Source organism: Falco cherrug, chromosome 7, assembly GCF_023634085.1.
Source record: "Falco cherrug isolate bFalChe1 chromosome 7, bFalChe1.pri, whole genome shotgun sequence".
Lineage (NCBI taxonomy): Eukaryota > Metazoa > Chordata > Aves > Falconiformes > Falconidae > Falco > Falco cherrug.
In genome coordinates this window covers 2,258,236-2,286,214 of record NC_073703.1, presented here as the reverse complement: position 1 = coordinate 2,286,214, position 27,979 = coordinate 2,258,236, and the positions used below count along the sequence as shown (strand labels likewise).

General features: G+C 56.2%; 3 protein-coding genes across 9 annotated transcripts; 2 read left to right on the top strand and 1 right to left on the bottom strand.

Moving 5' to 3' along the window:
• The first annotated feature begins 32 nt into the window (after positions 1 to 32).
• SCAMP2 (secretory carrier membrane protein 2) lies at positions 33 to 12,887 on the top strand. The gene is made up of 9 exons (XM_055716319.1): positions 33 to 195; positions 5,219 to 5,299; positions 5,974 to 6,063; positions 7,064 to 7,181; positions 7,868 to 7,996; positions 8,518 to 8,677; positions 9,185 to 9,286; positions 11,043 to 11,160; positions 12,232 to 12,887. Exons 1-9 carry the CDS (start codon positions 139 to 141, stop codon positions 12,376 to 12,378), a joined length of 1,002 nt encoding a protein of 333 aa, XP_055572294.1. The 5' UTR covers positions 33 to 138; the 3' UTR covers positions 12,379 to 12,887.
• Positions 12,888 to 13,894: 1,007 nt separating this feature from the next.
• ULK3 (unc-51 like kinase 3) lies at positions 13,895 to 18,309 on the top strand. 7 transcript variants are annotated; one of them, XR_008733294.1, is made up of 16 exons: positions 13,898 to 14,064; positions 14,317 to 14,457; positions 14,664 to 14,784; positions 14,868 to 14,972; positions 15,059 to 15,202; positions 15,296 to 15,378; positions 15,479 to 15,634; positions 15,712 to 15,817; positions 15,942 to 15,982; positions 16,095 to 16,197; positions 16,315 to 16,379; positions 16,498 to 16,576; positions 16,666 to 16,706; positions 16,759 to 16,829; positions 16,907 to 16,961; positions 17,233 to 18,309. XR_008733294.1 is itself a non-coding variant. In XM_055717046.1 (15 exons), the coding sequence occupies exons 1-15, from the start codon at positions 13,963 to 13,965 to the stop codon at positions 17,247 to 17,249; spliced, it is 1,500 nt and encodes a 499-aa protein (XP_055573021.1). In that variant the 5' UTR covers positions 13,896 to 13,962; the 3' UTR covers positions 17,250 to 18,309. The 7 variants fall into 7 exon arrangements, 6 of the variants coding, with proteins under 6 accessions (XP_055573019.1, XP_055573021.1, XP_055573020.1 ...); XM_055717046.1 differs by having other exon boundaries at positions 13,896 to 14,064; positions 15,059 to 15,378; positions 16,782 to 16,829; XM_055717048.1 differs by having other exon boundaries at positions 13,897 to 14,064; positions 16,782 to 16,829; positions 16,907 to 18,309.
• A 4,161-nt stretch (positions 18,310 to 22,470) lies between these two features.
• Positions 22,471 to 26,030, bottom strand: CPLX3 (complexin 3). Its single transcript, XM_005437449.3, has 4 exons — positions 25,407 to 26,030; positions 25,021 to 25,264; positions 24,578 to 24,665; positions 22,471 to 23,185 (listed from the first exon to the last, which is right to left on the bottom strand). Exons 2-4 carry the CDS (start codon positions 25,179 to 25,181, stop codon positions 22,961 to 22,963), a joined length of 474 nt encoding a protein of 157 aa, XP_005437506.1. The 5' UTR covers positions 25,182 to 25,264; positions 25,407 to 26,030; the 3' UTR covers positions 22,471 to 22,960.
• Between the last annotated feature and the right edge of the window lie 1,949 nt (positions 26,031 to 27,979).

Genomic DNA, 27,979 nt, shown 5'->3' with positions numbered 1-27,979 from the left:
AGGTGGCCGCCCTTGTGACGTCACGCAGACCCGCCCCGCCGCCGGGCCGGTCACGCGGCGCAGGCGCCTCGGCTGACCCGGAAGTACCTGGCGCGGCGGCGGCGGGAGCGGCGGAGCGGAGCAGCGGGGACCGCGCCCATGTCGGGCTTCGACACCAACCCGTTCGCCGACCCGGTGGACATCAACCCCTTCCAGGTGGGCGCAGGGCCCTGCGGCCCCTTCCCCCCGCCCGGCCCTCCCCCGCCCGGCGCCGGCGGGACGTGGCACTGACTGACGCGGTGCTAGCCAGTGGCGGCGCCGCTTCTCCCCGCCGCGGCCAATCAGGAGAAGGGGGCGGGACTAGGGGGGGCGTGCTGGGGCCGGGACCCCCCTAGGCCGGGCCGCGGGCCCGGCCCGCCCCCCCCCCGCCTCGCTTGTCGCCCCCCGCCAGCCCCGGGGTCCCCGCGCCCCCTCCCCACCCCCCAGGAGCGGCGTGAGCCCTCCCGGGGGACCCCCGTCCTGCGCGGCCAGCCCCGCCTCTCCGGGCCTGGGGAGGGGGCTCGGCGCCCCCCGGCTGGGTGCAGGTGCCGGCGGTGTGGAAGCCACGGCCGGTAACCGGGGGGCCGAGCCCTTAGGGAGCGCTGCGCGGCGGCCTGGCGGGCGCTGCCGCCTGGGGTCCGCCGGTAACGGCTAGCTCCTGCCACCGGCCCGCGGGGCACCCCGCGGCGTGGGCGGCGGCTCTGGGGGCCCGGGCCTGGGGCTGCCTTCGAGGTTCCGGGGGACTTGGTCTCCTTTCGGCGGGTTTCTCATCTGCGGGGTCAGCCTCCGCGCTCTGAACCGGGGGGTCACCGACGCCCCGGGGAGCTGGCCGGGAACGGCCTCTCCGGCCCCCTCCGGTGTGAGAGCGTCCGGGCTTTGGCTTTCACCCACTGCCTGGCCTTTGCCGTCTGGCCGGGACGTGAGCGGCAGGACGGGGTGATGTCCTCCCCTCTGATTTCATGGCCAAGCCAAAGTGAAACTGTTTATCGATGGAGCTGAGTGTTTTGAGGATCTCAAGTGAAATCAGAAGGAAAAAAATGCTTCCTTACCCTCGTGTTCACTGTAATGTGCTCTCGTGTGTCTCAGGAAGGGTTTGGGTGACTGTGCCCATAGTATCCCTTCCAGGGATGGGGAATATAGGGTGGCTCATGGGTACAGCTGCTGTTCACGCAGGGATTTGTCGCTTCGGAACGAGGAAATAAATATTAAAGCTGTCCCGGTATCTGATGGAACAGGGCCATGCCCGTGCTTTACTCACTGTTAAACAAAAAAGATTGGATGCAATTTACAGCAGGTAGCTCTGATGCCACGCTTACTTTTTAATGAGGTCAAATATATGTCATGCCATGGATGCCTCTGCAATTGTCTGATGGCTCTTCGCAGCTACAGCTGGTCTTTGTGGCCTTTATATCCTTCTTTCAGGAGCATGAGGTCTCATGTTCACCTTTGTCCCTTTTTTTAAAGAAAAATCTCCCCAGTTGCCAGCAGCTGGATGTGAGGAATGTCTTGACTGCTGCTGCCTGGAGCCTCAAAGCCCTGTCTCTCCAATTTGAAAGTGGCATCTGACGACGTAGGACAGTGCTGTCCTGCTCTAGTAAATCTGATGAAATGACCCCATTCCCTGCCAGGGTTTGGGTCCACGCACTGGCTCGGTGCCGTGCAGGGCTGGGGAGGCTGTTTGGCCACCCAGCTGGTGCTGACATCCCCTTCCACACGCTCTGGAGATCTTGCTGAAAGTGTAGAAGCATCTTCACCCTCGCAGCCTTGTCACGCTGATGAATATCTCTTGGGCAGAGCACCAGGTCGTCTTTCCTTGCTGTGGATCCCAGTGTAGTGCTTCGTACTCTGTAAATCCTGCTTTAACTGGGGATCTTTGCCTTTTAAGGAGACTTTGTTCACAATTTTCAATAAGCTTGGTATAAAATAAGCTGTTTTGGTCTTCTTGAAAAGATCTGTGGCTCTTCTTTCTGTTGCTTATTATAACCAGTTAAGGAGAGATGATTAAATGCCTCTGTTTATTCAGTAACTTGCTATAAGTGGCAGCTATTTCCAGATGTTTGATATAAGCTTCAGACAGGACTGGCAACTGCCATCCTTTTTAGAGATACTGATAATAAAATCCTTGAGGTTTCTCTTGGTTCATCTTCCAGGCTGTGGCAGTGCTCCGGAGTCTCATGCTGGTGACTGACTGCAGGACTGGTGATATATGGGGCAGTTACTCTGATATTTAGACAATTGTGTGAAGTTCCAGGTGACTCTCAATTGAGTTCTCATGCCTCAATCTCATCTAGAGAGGCATCTCGTTTTGTTTCTTTAACTTGGAGGAACAGATAGAAATGGAAGAATGTAATTTCTTGCATAGACCTGTTGTATCAAAATCTTTTAGCAGCTCTGTCAGCTGTCACAGTGCGACAGCAACTACATATTTGCATTAATCATTGCATTTGATAACAGTTTTAATCTTCCTGTCAGTGCAATTTGGTCGAAAGGCAAAATTATTCTGTACTGGGGAACTTGATGTCATTTTTCATGACTTTATCCCTGCTGCTTGAGGAAGCAATGGTAGGAAGGGCAGCAAATGGGGATCTGCTTGCTGGCGTTCTGGAGATTGAGTTGAGCTAATAATTGATGTGTGAGCGTGAGGCTTGTGGCTGGATGGGCTTATTAAATCGAGTGGAATAGTTGGAGAGAGCCTTCAGGTGCTCAGGCTTTTCCATAGCTCTGAAGCAGGAAAGAAGTTGAGGAGAATTGCTTGAGTTTAACTGGGGGTCCTAACACCTAAACCCTCTGGAAGGAAAGGTACGTGGGGACCTTCAGAGCAGAGGAGAGCGTTACTTCCTTGGAGGGGAACAGCTGGTTAACGTGGCTTCAAGTGGTGCAGCGGATGAATTAAGTCCCTGTTTCATGATGTTAAGGATCAAGCCTGTGCTTGTTGCAAGAGGGTCAACTGCCTTTTCCTTTCTAGCCTGCAGAAAGTAACTGTAAAATGTGAAGCTTGTGGGCAACTTCTTGTTCATCTCCCCTCCATTTCTTCTGCTTACTCATCCTTAACACTGTGTAGTCCAGGCTTGCGGAAGCTGGTGCCTTCGTATCGCCCTCTGTTTCACAGCTGCTGTTTTCCTTCCTGCCCTAGCCAGGGTGCAGAGGCACGTGTCCAAACACACTTCAGCTTTGTTGCAAATTCCTTGCTCTACGTATATCTACTTTACACAGACTTGCACAACAGCAAGCAAGTTAAGCTGAGCTGCCTTGCCTTGTCCATGCCACCGAGTTAAATTATTGTGGGGGTTTTTCTAAGCTACGTGGTAAGATAAGAGGTTGATAAGAGGTCGTCTCCCTTTGAAATCAAACTGTTCTGCAGCTGGAAGCCGTGAAACGGTGGTGCCGCTCTCCCTGCCCTGCACAGGCCGCTGGCAGCCTGCCCTTTCTATAGCAGTGCTGTGCTGGTTAATTTGGGAGCTATCTTTTTGAATGGAGGTGAGCAAAGGGAAGAAAAATGTGTATTTTGCCTCAGTGTTCTAGTGTTTCTCCTTATTTCTGAGCACTTTTCTTCCCAGTCTGACCATTCAAGCTCTTCAGGTCATTACGCAGCCTTTGCTTTCCTCTTCGCCTACCTTTAAGGGAGTTTCTCTTCCTTGTGCAGTCGTTGTCTGCTGGACTAAAGTCAGGCTGGGACCTTGCCTGGTCTGGATTAAAGGGTGTCGTGCTAGTGTGCATTAATTGACTTGTAAGCTTCCGTAGACAGCCCATGCGTCTGCAAAACAGGTTAAGCTGAAACCTCCAGAGGAGTAAGTGGTGAAATAAAACCTGTGCCTGGAGTCCTTGCAGCCCTTATTTCCAGCGTGGCCGTTCTGCTGGTGCTCCCCGTTTGTTACAGCCCTGCCTGGCTGGGGAGTTGTACTTCATCAAGCAGCATCTAAAACCTACTTGTCTGAGATCCCTCAGCCCAGGGTGATTCATAAACTAGTGCAACCTGTTGCGTAGGGAGTGCCTGCTATCGCGGAGATGTGTGAAGTTACTCATTAACTGTACTGTACGAGGCTTGTTCAGCAGAAGGCTGCGCTAAAGCCTCAGGAACGGCTCCAGAGTTACAGACCAGCCAAATGACTTTCCTGCAGCACAGGTACTTGCTCGGCCCCTGCACGCCTCCGTTGGTAACTCTCACCTTGTCACAGTCTCAATTGCTTCTCACCCCATTAACCACAAAATTAAAATGACCAATCTGGAGACATGAGTTGCTGGGGAGGGAGGGAGAAAAAGCCACATTTAAATTCTTTTTTTAACCCACACCTAGCTATCTGGTTGCCGGGCTGTTCTCGTAGTAGGATTTCTGAGTTCAAAAAGCACCTTGTTTCTCTAGTAGCTGGGGAGGGAAGCAGTCCGGAGGTCAAACTCTGGCTATCAAAGAAGGATTTCTTTATGGAAGGCAGTGTGTATAAAAAAGAAGATAAAAATAGCTTCGTGCATTGCAGGTGAAGGAAGAAAGGCATTCTCGGCAGAGGTGCAGAGAGCCTTTTTTAAACAATCAAACTATTTGATGGAAGTGACTGGGAGATGCTGTGAGTACAGGTGAACGCAGTTGTTATGGCAGCAGCATTAAAACCTCCAGAAGTAGTTGGTGTCACACACCCAGCTCAATTTTCCTGGGCGTTTCACTTTTTCAGAGCAACCCTTGGCATTTTAGCTTGCTGGTGCAGATGTCCTGGGTGGCAGCTGACATAGCAGGACCAGTTGTACCAGGAATTTAATTTTGTGAGGTGAGGCTCTCCTATGCTTTGTGGATCCTCGCTTGCTTTGTGGTACATGTGAGGGTTGGGAGGTGGTCCTGGGTGCCCAGCAACATTCTGACTGTGGGGAATGAGTCCATGTCCTGCTTTGAGTCCCTGGAAATCAGGAATAACTTGCTGTAGGTAAGCAGTAGTAATCTGCAGAAAGGGCTCCTGTGTGGAGAGCGTGTTGTGGTTCTTCAGATGTACTCCTGGCTGAACAGGAGGTTACTTCTGCCCACAAATCTTGCCTTGCTGATAGTCATCTCCTTGGTTATTCAAATCCACTGTCAGCCAAGGGCACGCCTGTGGCATGTGTTTTACCCCATCTGGTTCCCAGTTAACGAGCGGATGGAAGGCAGGCAGTAGATAATGTATAAGCTCGTGATGAGCCATGTACGATGCTGATTTGGTTTTGCTCTGTCTCCTTTCAGGATCCCTCTGTGACACAGCTCACAAACACGAGCCAAAGTGGCTTGGATGAATTCAACCCCTTTTCTGAGAACTCCCAGCTGGTACGTGCCACGTGTCTTTGCACTAGGTATTTTGGTGGTGGTTTTAGTGGTGTAGAAGGTCCCTTGGTAGGAGGAGCTTGAAAAAAATAAGAGCGAGGCTTTTGCAGCCGATTTCCTCACGGACGGTGTAGCTCATTGCGTGTGTGGCAAGCTGCGAGCCACCGCTGCTGCGCCTAAGCACTAATAAACTCCCAGCTGGAGCTCTCCACTCGTGTGGAACAGCTTCTCTCAAACTCACTGCTGGCTCGCAGTAAAGCTATATGAAGTGTGAAGGGGAAGATGTTTTGTGGCAGGACACATCAATATTTATTTGGTCTCTGGGTTGGGAGCTGAGGTGCTGTGGCGATACCATTGATGGATCGCTGCAAGAACTTCATTCTTATTTCCTGGCTGCTGCGTGTGTGAGATGGGAAAAGGAGAACAGGAAACCAGGGTAAAGCAATATTTGTGGTTTAAACAACTGATGGAAATCCCTTTTTGTTTCTCCTTTGCCTAACAGCCATAATCCTCAAGTGCTGTGCCCCCAGTGCATTAAGGAGCTAACAAACTTGTGAAAATGTAGAGTTGCTTCCTGCTAGTGGTTTCTGGTTTAGTAGCGCTAAAACTTGAACTATCCTTTGCTAAAAGAAGCGATATGTAATGTTTTTGCCTCGTTGCTTGTCATTTATTTGCAGACAAATGCGGCACGGACGACGCCAGCCGTGCAGCCTTCTGGCCACTCACAACCTGCTGTTCTGCAGACGTCCGTGGAGCCCACTCCCCAGGTATGGCAGCCCCTCACTGCTGCCTTCCCAGGAGCTGGGCTAGAGAGTGTGAAGGGCTCCTGTGGCCTCTGGAGGCTTGTGGGAGTAGGAAGGGAACAGGATTCTCTTGGATGTGTTGGATGTGGAAAGCTGCAGGTGATCTTTTAAACTTGGATTTGTACCTGCCTGCTGAAGCAGATCTCTATAGGGAGTACATAGATGCATACGTTCTTCTTAGGCCTTTTTCCCTGTCCCCCTGGTGGCGGAGCTCACTTTGCCTTGTAGTCTGTTTGCTCTGGCTTTCCCTCTGCAAACACTGAAATGTATCCTGCTAATGCTTTTAGCTTAGTTCTGGTGACTGCTCAGACGTGCTCTGTTCCAGGAGTGTAAATGCAGTCTAGCTATATATTGCAGCTGCTGCTTGGACTGGCTGGCAAGTACTCGGCTGCCAGGAGCATCTCATCCAAAGAGCAGAAAAGCCAAGGCTGCTAGGAGAAAGGATCGGTTCTCAGACTAGCAAGTAGGCAGAAGAGATGCTTAAGAGGTGTGGTAGGCATCTGTCTTGCCTTTCCTTTGAACGTCCTCTCCTAGCTGGGAAGGGAAGGTAAGCTCAGGAGTCTCGCCAACCGCTCTGTTGCGAGGTGCCTAGAGGAGCGAGGTGAACTGGGAGGTAGAAGAAACTGCAAGAAAAGCATAGCTTTGCTGAAAGGAAAGGGCATAGAGGATGGGCAGCAGGCTGGATAGCCTCCTGAGGGCTCTTCCAGCCCTATCTTCCCATGGGATAAGAGAGGAATGTCTGGGTGGAGTTCTGCATTGATCTTGATTTCATCCTCCAGCAGGTAAGGCAGAAAGCCTCAAGACATTTCAGCTCAGCCACAGGTGTTCAGCTTTCAAATTGTCCTTAACCCTTGCTGTTGAATTGCCTTTGCTTCCATTCCAGTTTGGCACCTGCTGTGTTTGCTGGTGGTGTTGCTGGTGCCTCAGTGAGAGAAGGATTTACCTTTTTCTCCCCCTGCTCTAGGCTGTGGCTGCGGCAGCACAGGCTGGGCTTCTTCAGCAGCAGGCAGAATTAGAGAGGAAGGCAGCTGAGTTGGAGAAGAAGGAAAGGGAATTGCAGAGTAATGCAGCCAGCATTAATCGTAAGTACTGCTTCCTGCAGTGAGCGTGATGCCCAGGGAAGCCTGGGTCGCTTGGTTTGTCAGGATTTGCTGAAGGCTCAGCCTGTCTGAGTGTATGCAGCTTTTTTAGAAGCCATGTGTCTTTCCTCTAGTCCTTCACAGCTGTGGCAACCCTCTTGGGACTGTACCTGTCATCCCATAACTTACAAGATAGGAAATGAGCTCAGAGATGAGGTTCTGGAGACCACCTCTGGTGGGTCTCTGCCTCGAGCGTGCTCTCAGCATCTGCATTTGGCTACATTAAGTTCTTCAGACACCAATTTTGTATCGGTGCCTGAGCTGATGTGTGATGCTGCCACACTGAAGCTTTTCACTGGGAGCAATAAAGCGTTTTTCCAGTGTTGAGGCTCTCTTAACCACTGCAAAACAGTGTTACCCTCTAATCTTGGTTTGAGATGGCTGGATCTGGACTCGTAGTGCCAAGTGGCAATGGTTGTGACAGCCCTTGGGCCATTGCAGGGGAGTCCTGCCTCCCACGGATTTTTTTTACACATCCCTGCTGTGCCACCTGCTCTTATCAAGACCTAGCCTCTTCCAAGCTGTTAATGTCAGTGTATATGAATGGCTACTTGCAAATTGTGGCATGCAAATTAGTCTTTTAATGAGAGAAGACCAAGTGAAGAACTGCTCCTTTCTGTTTTCCACAGCAAGGCAAAACAACTGGCCACCTCTTCCCAAGAAGTGTCCGATCAAGCCGTGTTTTTATCAGGATTTTTCTGCAGACATCCCAGCTGACTACCAGCGGATATGCAAGATGCTGTATTACTTGTGGATGCGTAAGTAATGGCTTGAACTGCAATTAAAAATTCTTCCTAAGAAGATTCTGTATCAAATGCTGAGCTTTGCCCTACAGTAAATTCTGTGGGTGTTGTCTGCAAGGGTAAAGTAATGTCTCCCTTTTTTGTGAAGGCAAATGTAAAGGACTCAAAGTTTATGCTTTGGGAATAGCTTGTTCATGACAGAATTTTGGTTTTGCGCAATGGAGAGACTTTAACAACTCTCCTGAGACTCTGAAAAACAGTGGATAGCACAGTTCAGAGACTGGGTGAAAAACAGTCTCAACTGTATTTGGCAGTTTTGGTGCTCTGAAAAGATTTAAGATTTGGTTGTAAGCAGCAGGATCAGATGAGGTTCTCTAGGTTAAGCTCTGTTTTCCTTTCAAGCAAGGCAAGGAAATTAGATGGCCTAAAGTCTCCTTAATTTCTGTGGAGCTCCAGGTGTTCAGCGAGAGATTAGGGATGCGTCCGAGTTTTCCAAGAACTTACTGATATTTTTTTCTCTCTCCCATCCTGCACAGTGCATTCGATTACCCTGCTCCTAAACCTGCTTGCTTGCCTGGCATGGTTCACAGTCGAGTCAGAAAGGGGAGTAGACTTTGGTCTCTCGATCCTGTGGTTTGTTTTATTCACACCTTGTGCCTTTCTCTGCTGGTACCGACCAATTTACAAGGCTTTCAGGCAAGTACTAGCTTTTTCTGTAACAGGGGTGTGTCCTCTAGTGCGTGGAGTTTTGGTTTTATCTGTTCCAATCGTACATTGCCTGCAGGACTTTTCCAGCTCTTTGCTTCATTAAATAGATCAAAGCCACTTGTTCCTAAACATACTAGAAGTCGCTGAGGGAGCTTAATTGTGGTGGTCCTTTTTCATCTTGAAATCTAAGCCTAGCCAATCACAGGGTCCTGCTTTATTATTAATTTCTGAGAAACTGTTTGGTACATTTGTGTGTTGAGCACAGTGCATTTGGCTGCCTCTGGCCCATCTTGCACTGGGCAGAGCTCTGGTTTAGTGATACGAAGTGGACGCATAAGTTGTGTTGCTGCGTAAGTTCCTCCTGAAATTGCTTCTCCTTAGCAGCTTTCCCCGGGAGAAGGGAGTTCACTGAAACAGTTTCCCTCCCTGTAGAGAAGGGAGTCTGTGCAGAGATCACGTCCCTGGGTTTCACTCTTGCTGCTGTCTCTCCTGCAGGTCTGACAGCTCCTTCAGCTTCTTCGTCTTCTTTTTCATCTTCTTTTGCCAAATAGCAATCTACATCATCCAGGCTGTCGGCATTCCTGGCTGGGGAGACAGGTAAGCTTGGTTTCACACGCTGCTGTGTCACAGCCCTGCATGGATGCTTTTTCTCACCAGGTCTGTGACTGTCAGAAGCTTTGGGGTCCGTTTCTGACAGCTGTCTCTTCTTTCTCCCGTGGGTTTCCTCCCTCGCCCGACACACAGTCTGGCAGGTCCCAGCTGGGCTGCCTCTCTCCTCCACTCATCCCATCCTAGCCCCAGCGAAGGCACGTACTTTTTCTGCTTGGGGCCAGTGCAGAAAGGAGTATGTGAAACCTTCCATGCCTCCTCTGCTGCCTTCCACATCACTTATTACATATAATACTTACCCCTTTTGATGCTGAACCTTGCTGACCGCATCTGCCTTGTGTTAAAATGGAGCTTTCCCTGGCAGGGGCTGTAGTGTGTGGAGGGGAGGGCTCTCTGACCTGGAGTCTGGGTATGGTACCTGCTGTTAGCAGCTTGATTCTGTCCCCAAACTCTTACTGAATTTCTTAAGTGTGTTGGTGGTGGGCTGTGCTTCAAAAATATAAGCAGAGAGGGTTTTACCCTCACCCTTTCTGGATGGTGTTGTACAGAAGGGGGAGTCTGGGCTTCTGGCGTGGCTCCAACAATCCTCTTGCCAGCAGTGCCTCGCTGCAGTGAGGGCACAGTCTTGCTGTTCGCCTTGCTGCCTTGGCTGTGGGTCAGATTCCAGAGTTTCTGTGAACAGTGAAAAGGTTAACATCTAGTGTGTTTTCTCCTGAGGGGGAGCCTTCAGGTGATGAACACAATGAAACTGCTGTCTATTTTTGCCCGCTGCCTGCAGAAGGGCTCATGGGCAAAGCTGTCCACGTGCTCCCTCCCCTGCTAGCTGCTGCTGCCTGAGTCACGGGGGACTGGGAGGGGGCACTCTGTTTTTAAGCTGACTTGGAGAGCGTGCTTTGAGCTTTCTGCTGTGTTTCCTCGAGCCAGGCAGCACATTTATTTTTGGCTGTAGTGCATGGTGTGCCTTTCCGCTTCCTGGTAACGAGCAAGAAGTTGTGCAGTGCATCGAATGGGATGGTTTGGCTCACTTGATTCCCTCTCTCCTGGTGGCACACGGCTTGCTTGGTTTAGCAGTTGGAAGGTTCCTTTCTCCAGCACGTAGGAGGGTGTTTTGAGTGAGGCATCTTGGTATTTTCACCCACAGCCAAGCACTGTTAACTCCCACCGTCCCCCCCTGCCCCTTCCCTTCAACAACTGCCAGTTTCCTCCTTTCTGTAGCTCTGACTTCACCCCTTCCTTCCTCTTCCTCCCTATCCAACACTTACATCCCTGGCCACACAGAGCTGTCATGGTGACATGTAAGTCTAGGCTTCGGATCTGCCAGCTGATCTCTTCCAATTTCCAATTTAGATGTGTCAGCCTGTCTTTGCGCTACGTGGCTGAATTTTGAGAAGCTGCTTGTAGAAGTGACGTGATGTATGATGGCACTAAGGGTATTGGGTTTGCCTCTTAAGGCGGGGTGGGCTAGGGGCCAGGGCTGTAACGTGGGTGGGTGAGGTGAGCACAGCTCTCTTGTGTAGAGGCACATTGCTTGTAAAAATGAGAATGGAAACTCTGGCCCCCAAAAAAGTGCCTGGATGAGCACCTGGGTCCCTGTTTCCACAGCCATTATGGCTGGTTTTGCACTTCCCTGCAGCCTTCCCCCAAAGGCTCTTACACAACTGTCGGTGCGTCTTCTCCCTCTGCTCCCTCTCATCCTGTGAACTGAATGCTTGCCATGCTCACCCTGCTCTCCTCTCTCTCGCAGTGGATGGATTGCAGCGCTGTCTGAGCTGCACGGGAACCTGGCCGTGACGGTTATAATGATGGTGGTGGCAGGGTTCTTCACGCTGTGTGCGGTTCTCTCACTCTTCCTCCTGAAGCAGGTGAGTGGCTCGGAGGCAAGGTGTGACTTTGGCTGAATCGCAGAGCCACAGATCAGGCTGCTCCTAGGGTATCCTGAGGTTGCCACCTCCTCTCATCTCTCTGGGGATTAGCTTGCTTTTGAAGGTGTAATTGGGGCACTGTCAGGTCAAGAGCTTTTAATGGAAGTAATTTTGCTTGTGCTTCCTGTATTGATGCCACATTGCTTGAACACTAAGGGGACTTGCAGGTGGGAAAGTAGCCTTTGGGGAGGGAAGAGGATGCACAAGTGCTTCAGTAAGGCATGCCATTAACCGTGCATGTTAGAATAAAGGAGAGTGTAGCAAGGTGTGCTGCATCAGCTGCCATCCAAAGACAACCAGCGAGGTCCCAAATGTCACCTTACTGAACACCGACATCAAACTTGCACCTCCCTTTACCTTGAGTGTGTCCGGAGCTGGCTGAGCAGAGGTGGCCGTTGCTTTGTTTGGCTTTCCAGGGCCTTACAGTCACTGCTACCACAGTGTTGTGGGACTTCTGAAAGCCTGGTGGGATCGAAACAAGCACCTTCCTGCTGGCTCCCAGCCACAAGCCCCCCTTCCTTCCTCTGAGCGACTGTGTGAGGGTTGTATTTCTGCAATTAACAGCAGAAATGTAGCTTTGGGGAAGGCAAGGACAGGCTGAACTGGTCCTGTTCCCATTGCTTCCTCCTCATGTTCTCCTAAATTGTGTCTTGAAGGAAATACCTGATGCTTGTAGTTGTGGGCACCTTCAGGTCCTGCTCTGCAAGTATCTGTAAATGCAGGGGCTAAGTGTCCATACCGTCACAGTGCGGAGAGCGGGGTTTCTGGTCTGATGCCTGCCATTTGGCTGAGAGCTCCGCGTTTTATGACAACTGAGGGTCTCCTGAAATCCACAGCATCACGTGCTGGGTGAGGTGGAAGCCAGTGGCTCCGGCCCATCCTCTCTAGCTGCTAAGAGAGCTGCTTAGCAATAGGGCCGAGGAAAAGCAAGCTGGCAAGCAAGGTGTGTGCAGCGAGCTCATGACTGCATGCTGATTTTGTGTTGTTTTCCGCTCTCTTTCTGTTTTCCAGGTGCATTCCCTGTATCGGCGCACGGGAGCCAGTTTCCAAAGGGCCCAGGAGGAGTTTTCCCAAGGAATCCTCACCAACAGGGGCTTCCAGAATGCAGCTGCTGGGGTGGCCTCCTCAGCTGCACAGAGTGCTTTCCGGGGAAACTAGCCCTTCCTGGGGCTGCCACCCCCTCGCTTCCTCTGCCATTGTCACCCCAACCTTTTTTTTTTTTTTTTTTTTTTTCCCTGAAGATGCACTTTTTGGGAGTACCATGTTAGCTCTGTGATGCCGACTCCAGATGAGAAGAGGTCTGGTTTTTTAGCTTCAGCTGGCCTACATTTATGACTATTAGTTTTCCCTGTCTTGTTTTAGGGTGTGGGGAGATAGGGGAGACATTCTCTGAAGCAAATACCTTTCTCTGTCCAGGACATACGGAGCATTTGTTTCTCTTCCTCTCCTTGCCCTGCCTGTAGCAGGAAGGCAAGGGGAAGGGCTTTTTGATTTTTTTTTTCCTCTCTTCTATTGGCCTTTGCTATGAAGAATTTGATTATCTGCTGTTTTGGAGGGTGGGGTGGGGGTGGTTGTAACTTGCATGTAGTTTATGTTGTTAATTTTAAGAGCAGAAACTGTACTTTTGGTTTATTACACTTAAACAATGCTGCATTTTGACCTCTTAACTGCTCGGCTGCCTGAGAGTTGGGGTAATGTGGCATGAATTAAAACCTGGGAGCAGGGCTGGGTTGGAGAAGGGAGGAAACACCTTTCTCCTTGTCCCTCTGTGGCAGATACCCCCCTCTGCTTCCACAAGGATCCTGCAGAGATCATGGCCCTCGGGGCTCCTGTGCCCTTTGGGCAGCAGCCCAAGGCATGGAGAGGGGGAGAAGCCATCAGTGGGGGGCCGAGTCTTCACCGCGGCCTTAAACCAGGGAAGGGAGGGGGAAGAAGGATCGCCCGACTCGCTGGCTGCGCTGCTCCAGCGGCACCGAGGACGCCAGTTCTGCCAGCGACGTCCCTCGCCGGCTAACCTTGAGAGCCTGCCAGGCGAGAGCATGAATGAATCTTTCTCCAGGGACAGCTCCCTGCCTTCCTCCTTCTCCTCCTCTGCCCAAGGTTTGGGGTGTGTGTGCAGCTCTGGGAGCTGTGCCCAGCATCCCTGGGGTGTGGGGCAGGGCCTGATGGTGTGGTGGGGGCTGTGCGCTGCAGCCCCCCAGCTCTCCCTCCATCCATCCATCCATCCATGGGTTTACTTGCAGACTTGACCTCGTGCAGCCCCTGTCCTCTGCCTGCCCAGCAGCGGGGGTCGCGGTGTGTACCCGCATCCTGCGGGGGCAGTGGGTGCTGGGGGGGGGGGAGGCTGCCCACTGCCCTCCCAGCCCCCTTGGCCACACACCAGTGGGCTCACACACCCTTCCTCCGGGGGTACTGGGGTGGGTTTTGCTGCGTCTGATCTTTTCATGTAAAAAAAAAATGAAATAAAATTAATAATTAATATAATGAAACCTAGATGTGCTCAGAATAAAATCCCCCTGCGGGCGGTGGGCGGGGGTCTGAGCTGGGGTAACGGGCGGGGCCTGAGCCGTGCGGCGGGCGCTGATTGCGCGGTGGGAGGGGCTTGGGCGGTAGGTGGGGCCCTGAGCGGCGGGCGGGGCCTGAGCCAGGCTGTGGGCGGTTATTGGGCGGGGCTTAAGTAGTGGGCGGGCCTGCGGCCGTGGCGCGCTGGGAAGGCGGAAGCGGGTCCGGGGCCGATCGGCCATGGCCGGGCCCGGCTGGGCCCCGCCGCGCCTCGATGAGTTCATCCTCACCGAGCGCCTCGGTGCCGGCACCTACGCCACCGTCTACAAGGCCTACAGGAAGGTAGGGTCGGGCCCGCTGCGGCCTGGCCCCCCCCCCCCCCCCCCCCCCCCCGCCTCCTCCCCCGTGCGGCGCTCCCCCTTTTCACAGCCTTCTATATGGGGTGCCAGCCCTGTAGCCCCTATATGGGACCTGTCCCCCGCCTTGGCAGGGGTTCCTTTGCCCCCGGGACCCCTCCCAGGCTGGGGGAGGACCCCTAGGGTGGCTGTTTGGGGGGAGCTACGGGTGGACCCTAGAGTTGGTGCCCCTTGGCAGGGGGACACGCGCGAGGTGGTGGCCATCAAGTGTGTGAGCAAGAGGAGCCTTAACCGGGCGTCAGTGGAGAACCTGCTGACGGAGATCGAGATCCTGAAGACCATCCGACACCCGCACATCGTGGAGCTCAAGGACTTCCAGGTGGGGCTGGGTGTTTCCCAGCGAAGGGGGGACACTGAGCCAGCACCGGCCCAGCTCAGGTCCTGGGGTCCCCCCTGGCTCCCCAGGGGTGTGTCCGTGGGGCTTGGTGCCTGTGACTGGGCAAACCAGTCCAGGTGGACCCTGTGTGGGTGGGATATGCAGTGGGACCGGCCAGCGCAGCGTGACAGGGTCCTCTTGCCTCCCAGTGGGACAGTGACCACATCTATCTGATCATGGAGTTCTGCGCTGGGGGAGACCTCTCCCGTTTCATCCGGATGCGCAGGATCCTCCCCGAGAAGGTGGCACGCATCTTCCTGCAGCAGCTCGGTAAGGGCTTCTGGCCCGCAGATTTTGGGGGACAGGGCTGTAGAGGTGTTCTCCTGCTGCCACGTGCCCATCTGCCTGCCCAGCCTGTGCCCTGAAGTTCCTTCACGACCACAACATCTCCCACCTGGACCTCAAGCCACAGAACATCCTCCTGAGCACCCTGGAGAACCCCCAGCTGAAGCTGGCAGGTCAGGGCAGGTCCCCAGGGAGGGGCTGGGGGTGGTAATTCCTTCTCCCCACTCCCCACAAGTTCTCCTCGTTCTTTGCCCCACAGATTTTGGGTTTGCTCAGCACATGTCCCCGTGGGACGAGAAGCACGTTCTGCGGGGCTCCCCACTCTACATGGCTCCCGAGATGGTGTGCCGCCAGCAGTATGACGCCCGGGTGGACCTGTGGTCGGTGGGCGTCATCCTTTATGGTGGGCTTTTGCTTTTGTGCTCACCAGGGGTTGGCTCAGGGCCGATTTCCCCGTCTCCATCTCCCCATGCCGCTCCCTTTTTGCCCCCTGCAGAAGCGCTTTTTGGGAGGCCGCCCTTTGCCTCTCGCTCCTTCGCTGAGCTGGAGGAGAAGATTCGCAGCGACCGGGCTGTTGAGGTAACGCGTGAGGGGATGGTGCTGGGTGGATTCTTGCAGTCCATCCGCATGCCGGGGCTGCGGCAGGACCGGGGGTCTCTCAGCCCCTGCCCCTCCCCAGCTGCCCAGCCGACCCCTACTCTCCGCGGAGTGCCGGGACCTCTTGGGACAGCTCTTGGAGAGGGACCCTTTGAAACGCATCTCCTTTGAGCGCTTCTTTGCCCACCCCTTTGTGGATATGGAGCACGTCCCCGGCCCTGAGAGCCTCTGCAAGGCGGTGAGCGGGGTGCTGGGGAGCTGGTCCCTGGGGACATGGCGGGGCTGAGCCCTGAGCCCCCACCTTGTCTCCCCCAGACCAACCTGGTGGTGGAGGCGGTGAAGAAGGACCAGGAGGGGGACGCCTCCACCGCCCTCTCCCTGTACTGCAAAGCTCTGGAGTATTTTGTGCCGGCTCTGCACTGTGAGTCCACCCGGGGGCTGTGTGGGTCCTGGGCAGTGCTGGCTGCTTTTGGGGGGTGGGCAGCACCCTGGGAGAGGCCAGTTTGCGGCCCACCCACCCCAGCATTCATTCGCTCTCCCTCCAGATGAAAGTGATGCTCGCCGGAAAGAAGCCATCCGGGCTAAGGTGAGCCAAAAACCCCTGGGGAGGTGGGGGATGGCATCCTCCCAGCTTAGCTCGGCAAGATGCCCCCCCAGTCCCCGTGGTGGGGGTCCCCTCACCCCCCTGCTGTGGGCAGGTGGGGCAGTACATCTCCCGAGCAGAGGAGCTGAAGGCATTGGTCACCTCCAGCAACAAGAGCCTCTTGCAGAAAGAAAACCCAGCCAGAGAGCTCCTTAAAGGTAGCGCTTTGTGGGGACCCCCAGCCTCAGAGCAGGAAGGGGACACCCGGTGGGGGGTTGGGCTGAAGGGTGTCACCCCCTCCCCGGGGTGCTTCCCACTGCGACATCCCCTTGCAGAGATGGCCAAGGACAAGCCTCGGCTCTGCGCTGCGCTGGAAATGGCTTCTGCTGCCATCGCTAAGGTGGGTCGTGCACTGGGGGTCCCGTCTCCCCTCGAGTGGAAGGGGAAAGAGCAAACCCGGGCAGGGGGGAGCTGGTGTATCCCCCCGGCTGCAGCCCGGCCCCTGGGGTCTGTTGCAGGAGGAGGAAGGCAAAGATGACCGTGACACCCTGGAGCTCTACCAGCAGAGCCTGGGGGAGCTGCTGCTCCTCCTGGCCGGTGAGTTGTGGCTGCGGTGGGTGCTGCGGGGCAGGGACGCATCCTGCGCGCGGGGCTGATGGGACGGCACATCCCTCTTCCCTCCGCAGCGGAGCCTGCAGGGAGGCGGCGGGAGCTGCTCCACGCGGAGGTGAGTGCCAGCTGTGGGACTGCGGCGTGTCCCTGTTGGCATGGCTTTGAAGGGACTTTCCTCTCTGTCCACCAGATCCAGACCCTGATGGCCCGAGCCGAGTACCTGAAAGATCAGATAAAGGTACGGCTGCTTTTGAGGGGGGCTCTGGAGCACGCTGGGGGGGCTGCAGCCTGGAAAACACCCCTCTCCCCTGGCAGATGCGGGAGGCGCAGTCCATGGGCAAGGAGGCGCTGGCGGAGCCCGTCCGGAGCAGTGAGTCCCTGTCTCCATCTCCTCTTGTCCCCTGGGAGGGGACTTGACAAAAGGGGCCTGGGGAAGTGTCCCCCCTTGTGGCTTCGCTGAAGTGGTGGGCAATATCCCGGCAGCTGCTGCAGCCACGGGGATATTCCTGCCCATGGGTAATCCCGATGCCGCACGCCTTCCTCTCCCCCCAGCATGGGGCCGTGCGTGGCTGGGATCCCACCCGGCTGGGTGACGATGGCGTGTGCAGCTGAGTGAACGGTCTCTGTGCCGCCCGGCACAGCCTGTACCTTGCAGTGATGCCCGGGAGCCAGCCGGCGGGATGCTGCTCACCGCCCTGGCGCTGCCGTGCGAAGAGGTGCCGCCGGGGTGGAGGAAGGATGAGCCTTTTGTCCCAACTGCTTTGGGGTAACCGCCTCAGGGGCTCACCCTTGGGCTCCCACCCCGGGAGGGTCCCACGGGTGGGTGTGTAGAGCCACCTGCCCTTCTCCCTGGACGTTGGCATCATTTCCCAACAGGCAGAGTTCCCTCCTGGCCCTGCCTCGACCGTCTGCCTCCCCTGACCACAGTGGGCGGGTTATTCCACTCTAATTCCCTCCACCGGCTGCGACGGGCTGGGTATTTTTATCCTGGCACCGGGCTCCGGCAGCATATCCCCCCTGCCAGTCACATACGTCTCTTGCCTCTTCAGCTGGATGTTTCTTCCACCTCCCAAATTCTTCCAGGGGAGCCGTGGGTGTATGCGCAGCCCAGACCCACAGAGCCCCACTGAGAGCTCTGGGCTGTCGGTGACGGCAGCAGGCAGAGGGTCGGGGATGCTCCTGGTGCCCACCCTCCGCTGTGCCTTTCTCACCCAGCAACTACCTCTGCGCCTGCTGTCGCTCCTCTGGCCTCGAGCACCCAGCTGCACCGGCCCTGCCTCCCTCTCACTGCAGGAGCGTCAGGTCGAGGCATTTGCTTCCTAAACCTGCCTGCATGGGGCTGGCAGGTACTGGCTGCGTTCGTCACTGGTGTCACGAGGTGCTGGCAGTGCTCGGCAGGGGGTAACGGTGCGTGCTGCACGGGTATGGTAAACACAGATGAGCAGAAATCAATCACCTTCAGGGAAAGAGTCGCACGGCTGCAAATGGCGATACCTCCCCAAAGGCACAGCCTCGGCATCCTGCCCACTCCGCTCCTCAGGGCTCTGACCACACCGGTATCCCAATCGTAATCCCAGGAGCCCCCCAGCCCTGCCGAAGTCACTTATCCAGGGTGGTGAGGTCCGCCTGTCCTGCCAAGCAAGGGACTTGTCTCACTAGCTACTGTATTTCAAGGGAATGTAATTTATTGTCTTTAATAAATGCTTTGATTTCTCCAACTCCTCCAGTCACGAGTTTGCGCTTGAAGACCCATGGGGGGGTCTCCAGCCAAGCCCAGGAGCGAGAGGCAGCCTGGGGTGCCTGGAGCCATTGAGGAGGGCTGGGGACCCCTCTTCCCTGCCCCCCTGCCCAAGACCAGAGCCGGAGGGTCCCCTTCTCTCCCCCAGGCAGTGCTGGTGGGGAGCCCTACCTCCCCGTGCTCCCTGGGGACATGAGGCAGCCAAAGCAAGGTTTGACCTTGTTTTTGCTTCAGATCTTTTTTTCTTTGTGTGCATGTAAAACAGAACAACATGAAAGATGACGTAAAATCACATTTTCTCCAATAGGTTTTTATGGCGGGGCTGGGCAGGGAGGTGTGGGGGAAAGGCAGGGGGCCTGGAGCAAATGGTGGGGTTATTTTGGGGGGGCCCCAGGGATGGTCTGAGCTGTGAACCCAGCAAAGCTCCCAGGGCCGCCTTCACCCCAGGTGCAGCTCCATAACGTGGTTTCTTCCCCCCCCAGCCCCTAGCTTTTAGTCTGGGCTGCTCCATGCCCAAGCCATTGGAGAGCTTCCCAGGCAGATGTGGCAAGGCATTTTTGTTTGGTTTTTTTATTTATTTTATTATTACTTTGTTATTATTATTCTGAGCAGAGATTATATCCTGAGGCTTTAAAGAGCTTTCAAACCCCCTGCCCTCCCCCGGCCCGTGGCTAGCACAGAGCTGCCGGGGTGGCGGAACGGCTGTGCAGCCGGCGCGGATAATCGCATCTGCCTTTACGCTCTGCCGAAGATGCGGCCGAATCCGGAGCCTTTTGAAGCTGGGAGAGGCTCCAGCTGCTTCCCCGGGGGTGACGGAGCTGGGGGTGTCCCGGCTTTGTGTCGCACGGATGCGAGTCGTTTCTGCACCAGGGCTCGCAAGGTGCTGCCTGAATGTCACTGCCCGGGCTGAGGGGACAAGGCACGGGGTGAGCAGTGCCCAGCCGGCAGCAGGGGCTGGCCGCGGCGGTGGCCTTTGTCACTCGGCATGGCTTCGGCCACGGTGGGGAGCAACAAGCGCTGCTCCGGCCACCTTCTCCATTGGTGTCATGGCAAAGCCCGGTGGGGACGCGTGCCAGAGCGGTCCTGCCTCCTGGCACCATCCAGCCTTCCCAAAGGAAAGGCTCTTCTGAGCCAGAGCATCCCCAGCATCACTCACAGGGTGGCTCTGGGGTCACAGTTGTCACCTAGAGAGGCAGAGGGGTTGTCACCCACCTTGTACCAGCCCACAGGCCTCTCGGTGATGTGAGCTCAAACACTCAATGGGCTTTAAAGAAAGAGTTGGGAAAAGCTGGGTCAGTGTGTGAAGCCAATTGTGGGTTCTCCTCCGTGCTCTTTAATCCAGATTAATCCCGATATCTGGACCAGCAGCACAGCGATGGTGCAGTAGGATGGATGGGGCCACCCCTTCCCGCAGCAGCTCACAGGGAGGTTTAATTGCCTACAAAAAGAAAAACGGAGCATTCAGCAGAGATCCCTCATCCTCCGGTGACGGTTCATTTGTTTCGGTGCTTTAACGATTGCTCATTTAATGCTTTGTCCGTTGGGGAAACCACTCGCATCCTCCCATGCTTACCAGCAGAAGGGAGGCCCGATCCTGCACACGGCTGCAGGGTGGCTCCACGCCTGGTGGGGGAGCGGAGCTCTGCCCACCCACGCTCCTTCACAAGCACTGCTGCCAGCAGAGACACCCCAGCACCCAGCAAGGGCCTGCTTGGACAAATCCACCCCAAACCTGGCCCTGCAGGTGAGGGAATTGTATAGAGGTTTATAGCGTAGAACTTAGATTTTCTACTTTAATCTGCACTAATTCTTTGCTTTAAGTTTTGTAGCCTGCGTGTTGATGCCCGGAGCGGTGGTATGGTGTGCAGGCAGTGGGGATGCGCGGCTGCAGGGATGCTCGGGGATGTGGCAGCGGGGAATGCTGGCAAATGGGCTGCATCTCTCGATGGGCAGGGGACAGGCAGGAGAGGGGCTGCCTGGCCCTGCTCCCCCCATCCCAAGCTCTCCTCCCCGGTACGGGCACCGGGCCAGCCACGAGAGCAGGGCTGCAGGCTCACAGCATCCTTGGAGCTCATGACGCTTTGCTGGGAATGCTTTGCTGAGGCTTAACACGTCACGGAGCCAAGCAGGGAGAGCATGTGCTGCTTGCTTTTCACATGCCTGGGGGTCATGGTGCCTCCTAAAATAAACCCGCCGAGCTTCACGCGGCCTTTGTGTGGCGGCACGTGGGCCAGGAGCGAGCGCCGAGCTGAAGGTCTGTGGCTGGGGGAGTGGGGAAGGGGGGCAGAATACAAGGTGGGGGAGAGGGTGCAGGCTGTGTGCTGGTGGGGCTACGCGGGTTACAGGTGGGGGCGAGCCGAAGGGCTGCATCCTCCAGACCCATCTCCCTCCCCCTGCTCCGGTCGGGATCCTGCTCTCCCACGGGATGTGTTATTGATCATGCCTTGCCATCAGCCTGGGATTTAACAGCCGTGCCGTGCTGTGCCGTGCCGGAGGGCTTGGCTTGGTCAGTGCCTGCTCTCTGCTATCCCTTTCCTGGTGAGGGATTAGACGAGCTTGGGCTGATCCTCATCAGGTATGATCTCCTTTCGGAGCTAAAGCTGCTTCTGCCACTCTTCCCTCTCTTCCCACCAGCCTCCAGCGCTGTGCGGGGCTGGGCCAGGCTCTGCCCGGGGCCGGTGACCCCCGAGCTGCCGCCGGGTCCCCGGGGGGCTGCAGAGCAGCCGGTCCCTGGGGCCAGAGGGTTGGCGACGTGCGTCCCCACGGGCAGAGCATCACGCCTGAGCTGCCTCCCTCTGCCTCCTGCCAGCCACAGCCCTGCCTGCTTTCCTCTAAGAGGTGAGGCGAGCTCTGATTTCGGAGCGTACGCCGAGTTTCCCAGGCCCCCACACGGTTCTCCCAGGGGGCTGGGGGCAGAAAGCAATCTGCTGGCCCTGCCGGGGAGCTTTGCTCAGCCCAGCAGCCCCAGACACGGCCTAATCCTGCATCCTTGCTATTATTATAACAATAATAACAGTAATGATGATTACACCAGCTTCCCAGCTCCCTCTCCTCTGTTTTCCTGGATAACCAAACTCCCCTGTGAAAACAAATCGCAGCTAATCAACTCCATTGGGATTTGGAACAGTAAATTCCCAGCCTGTGCCAAGTTTTTCCAGGAAGCCTCGCTGCAGGAGCCCACCGCCTGCCGAGATGCCAGCAGGCTGGAGCTGCTCCGGCTTGAAGTCACACCTGTACTTATCATGGTCTTGTCCCCGTGGAGATGTGTCCTTGCTGGGAGCAGTGCCGCAGACGTCCCACAGTGCCCATGAGACTGAGGCGGGGAGCTGGTGAGTGAGCTGAAGGCTTTTTACTAAAATAGCCCCAAATCTGTGAAATCTGGGGTTTTTGTTTGCTTTTAAACCCAGCTGCTGACAAAGAGCCACACGTAGCATCCCTTTGGTATGAAACATGGCAAAACAGCCAAGCACAATCAGGCGTGATAATTTCTGCTGGATAATGCCACAAGAGATTTCTCCCTTGAGCCCCACCACTGCTCCCCCCCTGCCCTGTAAAGGGGATGTGCTTGGTCTGTCTACGCCCCTCGTGCCTTGGGGCACCCCAAGACCTTTAGCAGGAAAGTACTGCTCGAGGAGAGAAATAAGTGCATAGACATCTCCTGGTATTTATTCCACTGGTTATAACAGTACCATGGCATGGGGACAGGAGAGGAGGTGGAAGACACTCAACTGAGCACAGTGCACAAGTACAGCACGACAGAGGAGGAGGAGGAGGAGGAGGAGGGGGAGGGGGGGGGGGCAGAGATTTTTCCCTTATTACTTTGTTCTTCACCTGAAAGGAACAAGGACAGGAGTGGATCCCACCCTGGGAGAGGGAGGGTGTGCCACCACTGCTCTGGGGAAGGGCTTTTGTGGGTTCAGATGAGCACCGGGGAAGGGGTTTATTCCTCTCTAGCACTAGTTCAGGCTTCAGCCCTCTGGTCCTCAGCACCCCCCTTCCCGCTGGGCTAAATGGGATCACACAGCAGGTCCTTCCCAGCTGACTCCTTTGAAAGGGGCTCTCAGGGACAAGGTGGTTGGCATTTCTTGCACAGATGGGATGTCATGTCTTATGTGATGGGTATAGGATGTGAGGCTGGGGGGTTGTGCCTCCTCCTTGCAAAGCAAATTGGAGACTCCCTGTAATTTCTAGGAGGCTTGGCTGGAATGTGTAGGCAGAGGCATGGTGTATGGCCACCACTCTGCTGGAAAGCCTTTGCCTTCCCATGCTGACATGGTTCAATAACACTCCAAGGTCACTCGGGGCTTTCCTTCCCTGCAACCCCCCCAGCTCTTGCTGAAGACACCCACTACCATGGGCACAGGAGGAGGCGCTGGGGCACCGGGGGGACATGCTGGCTCTTTGCTTTAACCTCAGACTGGAGAACAAAACAAAAACCACACATCAGGGACATCTGGGTCAGGGACTTGAGGCTTCACATGGCTCAGAGGGAGGACCCAACTCACACAAAGCAAGGGTGACAACATCAGTGGGGTCCCCGCTGCAGGCAGCAGCCACCGCCAGACCCTGGGCTGCATCACCTCCCGTCTCCCCCCCCATCACGCTGACGGGGAGCAGGGGGTTCAGCCGGCTCACATCATGGTGCATTTCTCAGCCGATTGCTTCAGGTCCTCTAGTGTGGCCGAAGCTTTGTCTTTCAAGGAATCAAGGTCCAGGTTCTGGATGTTGCTGAGCTGGCCGATCACCGAGTTCTTCTCTTCCTCCTCCTCGTTGTCCTGCTCAATCATCTTGGCCAGCTCTTTGGGCAGCTCCACGTCACCTCCCACCAGCTGAATCTGGTTGTCATCCGTCTCATTCTGAAATGGGCCAGGAGAAAGTCAGGCGGGGGATGTGGCAGGTGGGAAGGTGGTGGTGGTGGGCTTCTGGAGGCACTAAAAGCACGTGCAAGGTTCATGGCAGTGTCTGCGTGGGCTTTGGGCTATTTCCATGTTCAGGTCTGTGTGGGCTGGTCCCTGGGGCTCACTGCCATGCCCGTGCTGTGGGTAGGATGCTGACCCGGAGGGGACAGGGCTGACAGAGCCAGGGCACACACCAGTGGACGCAGCAAGAAGTGAGATGAAAACCCGAGTGTGCCAGCATCAGTATAAATTGGCTTTCAGCTGGCTTTGGAGAGGCTGGGGAGGTTTAGGCACCCAATTAATCTACACGTATGCTTAACGGCGGCACCCACCGGAGATCGGGGTCAGCTCTGTGCGGGAGAGCCACAGGGAGACTTTGCAAGAGGCAGCCTGGCTGCCAAGCAGGATCAGTAATGAGCAGAAGAAACTTGTTGAAAGATTAGAAGGGACATCTCAAGCATGAGAAAGCAGCAAAAGGAGCGGGGGGCCAGATCTGAACAAACCCCCATTTCCCCTGGAGAAAAAAATCTCCCGTCTCTTCTTTTTCTGCCTTTTCTGGCTTTTGGCAGGGGAAAAATAAATTCTCTAGTTGTTTATTTCCTGGCAATCAAAGGGGTGTGAGAAGCAGTGGGGTGTGCATCCAGGCTGGCTGAACAGCACCAAACAATCTGAACAATATCACTTGGCTTAGCTGACCTTCCCCAACTAATATTAGCCCGGTTCCAATCTAGAGTATTTACCACTGAGAGACTCTGGCTGAATAAAGGGGGGATCTGGGGGCGGAAGAGCTTGTGGCAGTTCCAAGAATGGCTGAATTATCTCTTGATTAATTTGTTTTCAGTGAATCATTCACTGGGCAGAAATTCCAAAATAGGAGTTGAGGTAGGAAATGTTTGCCAAATAATCCGAGGAGAGGAGCTGGCTAATCCAGCCGGGAGGGTGTAACTCCGGCTCCACTCCCAGCTACAGGGTTGGGAGTCCAGGGTGAAGGTGACTTTCCCTCCTCCAGCTGGATTTAGGGGGCAAAAAAGAGGAAGAGGGGGATCGAGCAAGGCAGAGGGGGGGTGTTGGGGGTCCCACTGTTTGGGGCTGGTGGCTTGCGGTGCTCAGGGGTGATGGTGAGGGACCAAGATTTGGGGGGAAGGATGCTTTTCACAGGAACTGATTTGCACCTAGGCTTTGTGGCTCAAAGCCCACCCAGCAAAGGGAGGCTGGTGCCCCTTCCCCACCCTGCAGAGCCTGCAGAGCAGGGGTGCTGTCTGTCCCCCCAGTCCCATCCACCAAGATCCGCTGGTGGGCTGTGTGGGGACTCGCCTCCCTGTGCCCCCCCCGTGCCCGGCACGGCTGTACCTTGGGGAGCCGGTACTTGTCTCGGAAGTGGGACCTGACCGTGGCCCTCTCTGCCTTGCGCTGGGCAAACTGGGCATCTCTCTCCATCCTGCGAACCACACAGGGCAGTTACCACACAGGGCACCGAGTCCGGCTCGGAGCATCTTTTCCCCCCTCCCCCCCCAAACCGGGTACCCCTCATCTCCTCTGCAAAGTCCCGGTTCCCCACAATTTCCTCCCCCCAGCGCAGCCTGAAAGGAGAAAACAATCCCATCTCCAGGGCGAGGAAGCGGATTAAGGGATTAGGGGGTTCATTAAGCTCCCTCATGGCTCTGCAGCCCCCAGCACTGTCTCCCCCCAGCCTCCCGTGCACGGGATGGGGGGCTGCGGAGGGAGCACCCCTTTCCCCGGTGGGACCCCCCGGTGCCCAGCCTGCCCCAGTACCCGGTGCCGGCTGCACTTACTTCTCCTCCACCAGCTGCCGCTGATATTCCTCGTACTCCTCGCGGGTCATGCCCTGCGCCTCAGCTGGAGACTTTTCCCCCTCGCTCTTCTCCTCGCCACCCAGGCCGCCCGTCAGGTTCTTCAGCTGCCCCCCCACCATACTCTTCACCATGAATGCCATGGTCGCGGTCCCGGGGGGCTGGGGAGCCCACGGGCCAGGGGGGCACGGGTGCTGGGGAGCCGGTGTGGGGAGCTGCTGTGGAGCTGGGGTGCAGGAGAACTGGGGTTAATGGGAAGTTGGGGTGCTGGGATACCGAGGTGGGGGGGAGATGGGGATGCTGAGTTACAGGGAAGCCCGGGGAGCCGGGGTGTGCCCGGTGCGGGGGTGCCAGGGGTAGGGAGTTACCGGGAAGCTGGGGTGCAGCGGGTGCACGTGCCCAGGGAGCTGGAGTACTGGATTATCGGGGAGCCGGGGTCAGCGGGACCGAGTTCCTGGGAAGCTGGAGCACCGAATTCCTGGGATCCCCGGGTGCAACGGAGCCGAATTCCTGGGATGCCGGAGTCCTAGGTTACCGAGCAGCCGGGATGCTGTGGAGCGGAGTTCCCGGGATGCTGGAGCACCGGGTTACGGAGCAGCCGGGATGCCGGAGCACCGGGTTACGGAGCAGCTGGGATGCTGTGGATCCGAGTTCCCGGGACGCCGGAGCACCGGGATACCGAGGATCCGAGATGCTGTGGAGCCGAGTTCCTGGGATGCTGGAGCACTGGGGTACCGAGCAGCCGGGATGCCGTGGATCCGAGTTCCCGGGACGCCGAAGCACCGGGATACCGAGGATCCGGGATGCTGTGGAGCCGAGTTCCCGGGGTGCGGGAGCGGGAGTGTCCGGACTGGGCGGTGAGCGGGGCCCCGCCGCCCCGCGGCCCCGGGGGGGATGCGCGGGCGGGAGCGGCCGGGGCTGCAGCACCGGGGCACGGACAGCTCCGGTGTGCGCGCGGCTCCCCACCGCCCCGCCCCGCCCCGCCCCGCCCCGCCCCCCGCCCCGCCCCCGCCGCGCCCCCCGCCCCGGGGGCACGGCAGGTCCCGGCCCCCCCGCGGGAGCCATCCGCACTGGAGCCCCCGGGGCGGGTGCCCGTCCCCGGGGCAGCGGCGGGGGCTGATGGCGCGGGGGCGCTGCGGGAGCCTTACCCCCCCGCCACCTCGGCGGGGCACCCACCCACCGAAACGTTCTTTTCGCACTTCATTCCCCATCATCGGGCTGTGGAAGAAGGAGAAGCCAGGCCTGAGCCTGGGTGGGCACCGTACGTGAGCCCACCCGTAGGTGTAAAAGCTGACGTGCCCGAGAGCATCCTCCTCCCTTCCCCTGTGGTATTAATTCTGCTAATTAACATTAATGCTGCGGTCGGTCCCCACAGACACTGCCCCGCTGCTGGGTGCCGGCCCTGGGACCCTCGGCTCACGAGTCACATCGGTCTGGAGGCCAAGGACGGAGCAAGCATCGATCCTGTTGCATAATTCCCTCGGCCCCTCCGGCTCCCCCGGCTCCCATCCCACCCCCACCCCCACTCCTGCCATCCCCTCTGACTGCGGCCGCATCGCAGGCCTTGGGGAGTGAGCAATTAATGGCAGCAGGAACGCACCTCCCTGCCAGATGGCCAGCCTGGCCTTAACATACATTTCTTCCTTTTTTCTTCTCTGCTCATGAAAAATGAGTGTGGAGCCAAACCCCAAGCCCGGCTTGCAGGAAATAATTTCATTTCCGAAATTTAAAGACAATCTCTGCAGATTAAAATGATGGAACAGCTGCGAAGCGATAAAGTGCAAGAGGGAGGGGGAATCGGCCCATCTTCTCCCTTCCCCCCTTGCCCGAGGTAGCACCATTTGTCTAAAAAAGCAAAAATTTGTCTTAAAAGGAAAACTTGAAAAACCCCATGTATTTTTCTTGGGTAATAATCTTGTCAGCAATTAGGCAGTGACCGCTGCTGTTAGAGTTGGAGCCCACTTTTGGAAGTGGCAAAAGGGGATTTGTTCGGCTCCCCAGGGCTAGGGTTAAATTCTGGGGGACCAGAGCCCCCTGAGCGATGCCAGCCGTTCCCCTGAGTTCACCTGCATGTGCAAAATGCCTTTGCATGCAGGGGCTGGGCTGAGGGACGCCTGCCCGAGGCACCGCTTGGCACAGCTCTGGCATCACCCACAGCATCTCCCCACCACGCAGATGCCCCTGTGGCTGCCGCTCGCCCTGATGAATGCTGAGCTGGGTGCTTGTGAGCCTTAGCTGCTGTTTGAAGCAAGGATTTTCCCTTTTCACAGGATCTGCAGACCCCCTAAGCATATTTCCATGGACAGCCCATGCAAAAGGAATTTTGACCCACAGTGAGCTTTCACAGCCTGCTCAGGAATAGGCTGACAGCCCCAGGCACCCTGCAGATGTCCCATTGCCAACAGCGTGTTCAAGTTCTGGCTGTCAGTGAGACAAAGACTGGATGAAAAGAGGGGCAGAGAGAAGAAGCATCCCTGCTTGTGTCCCAGAGCTGCTTTGCCCTTGGATGCCGGGCAGGTCTGAGCCTTGGGTCAGTTCAGAGCGGACTGGTCCTAGGAGCTTTGCTCAGTCCGGATTTCTATCTAAGCATTCACTAACAGTAAGAGACTTGAAGTCAGGACCGATTTTTTCCAGCTGGGTTAGATGGGTCAGCTACCATGTAGCCTCCCTGTCTGAGAAACTAAAAGAAAACAGCTCTTGATGAGCAGAAATGTTTGGCCAAAGCAGCTAGGTGAAAATGAGCACACGATTACTGGCGGCAGCTGGGGCCCGGTCACTTGCGGCAGGGCTGCTCACTCACCAGGCGATGGACATGCCGCGAGGTTGGCCTTTTTGCAGCCTCTTGCAGCCAGGGGTGGTTGGGGCGCTGGTTTTATAGGGATGGAGCAAAAGGCAAAGGAAAGGACCTTCAGCGAGGTCCTGCAGCTGCTTGGCAGCTTTC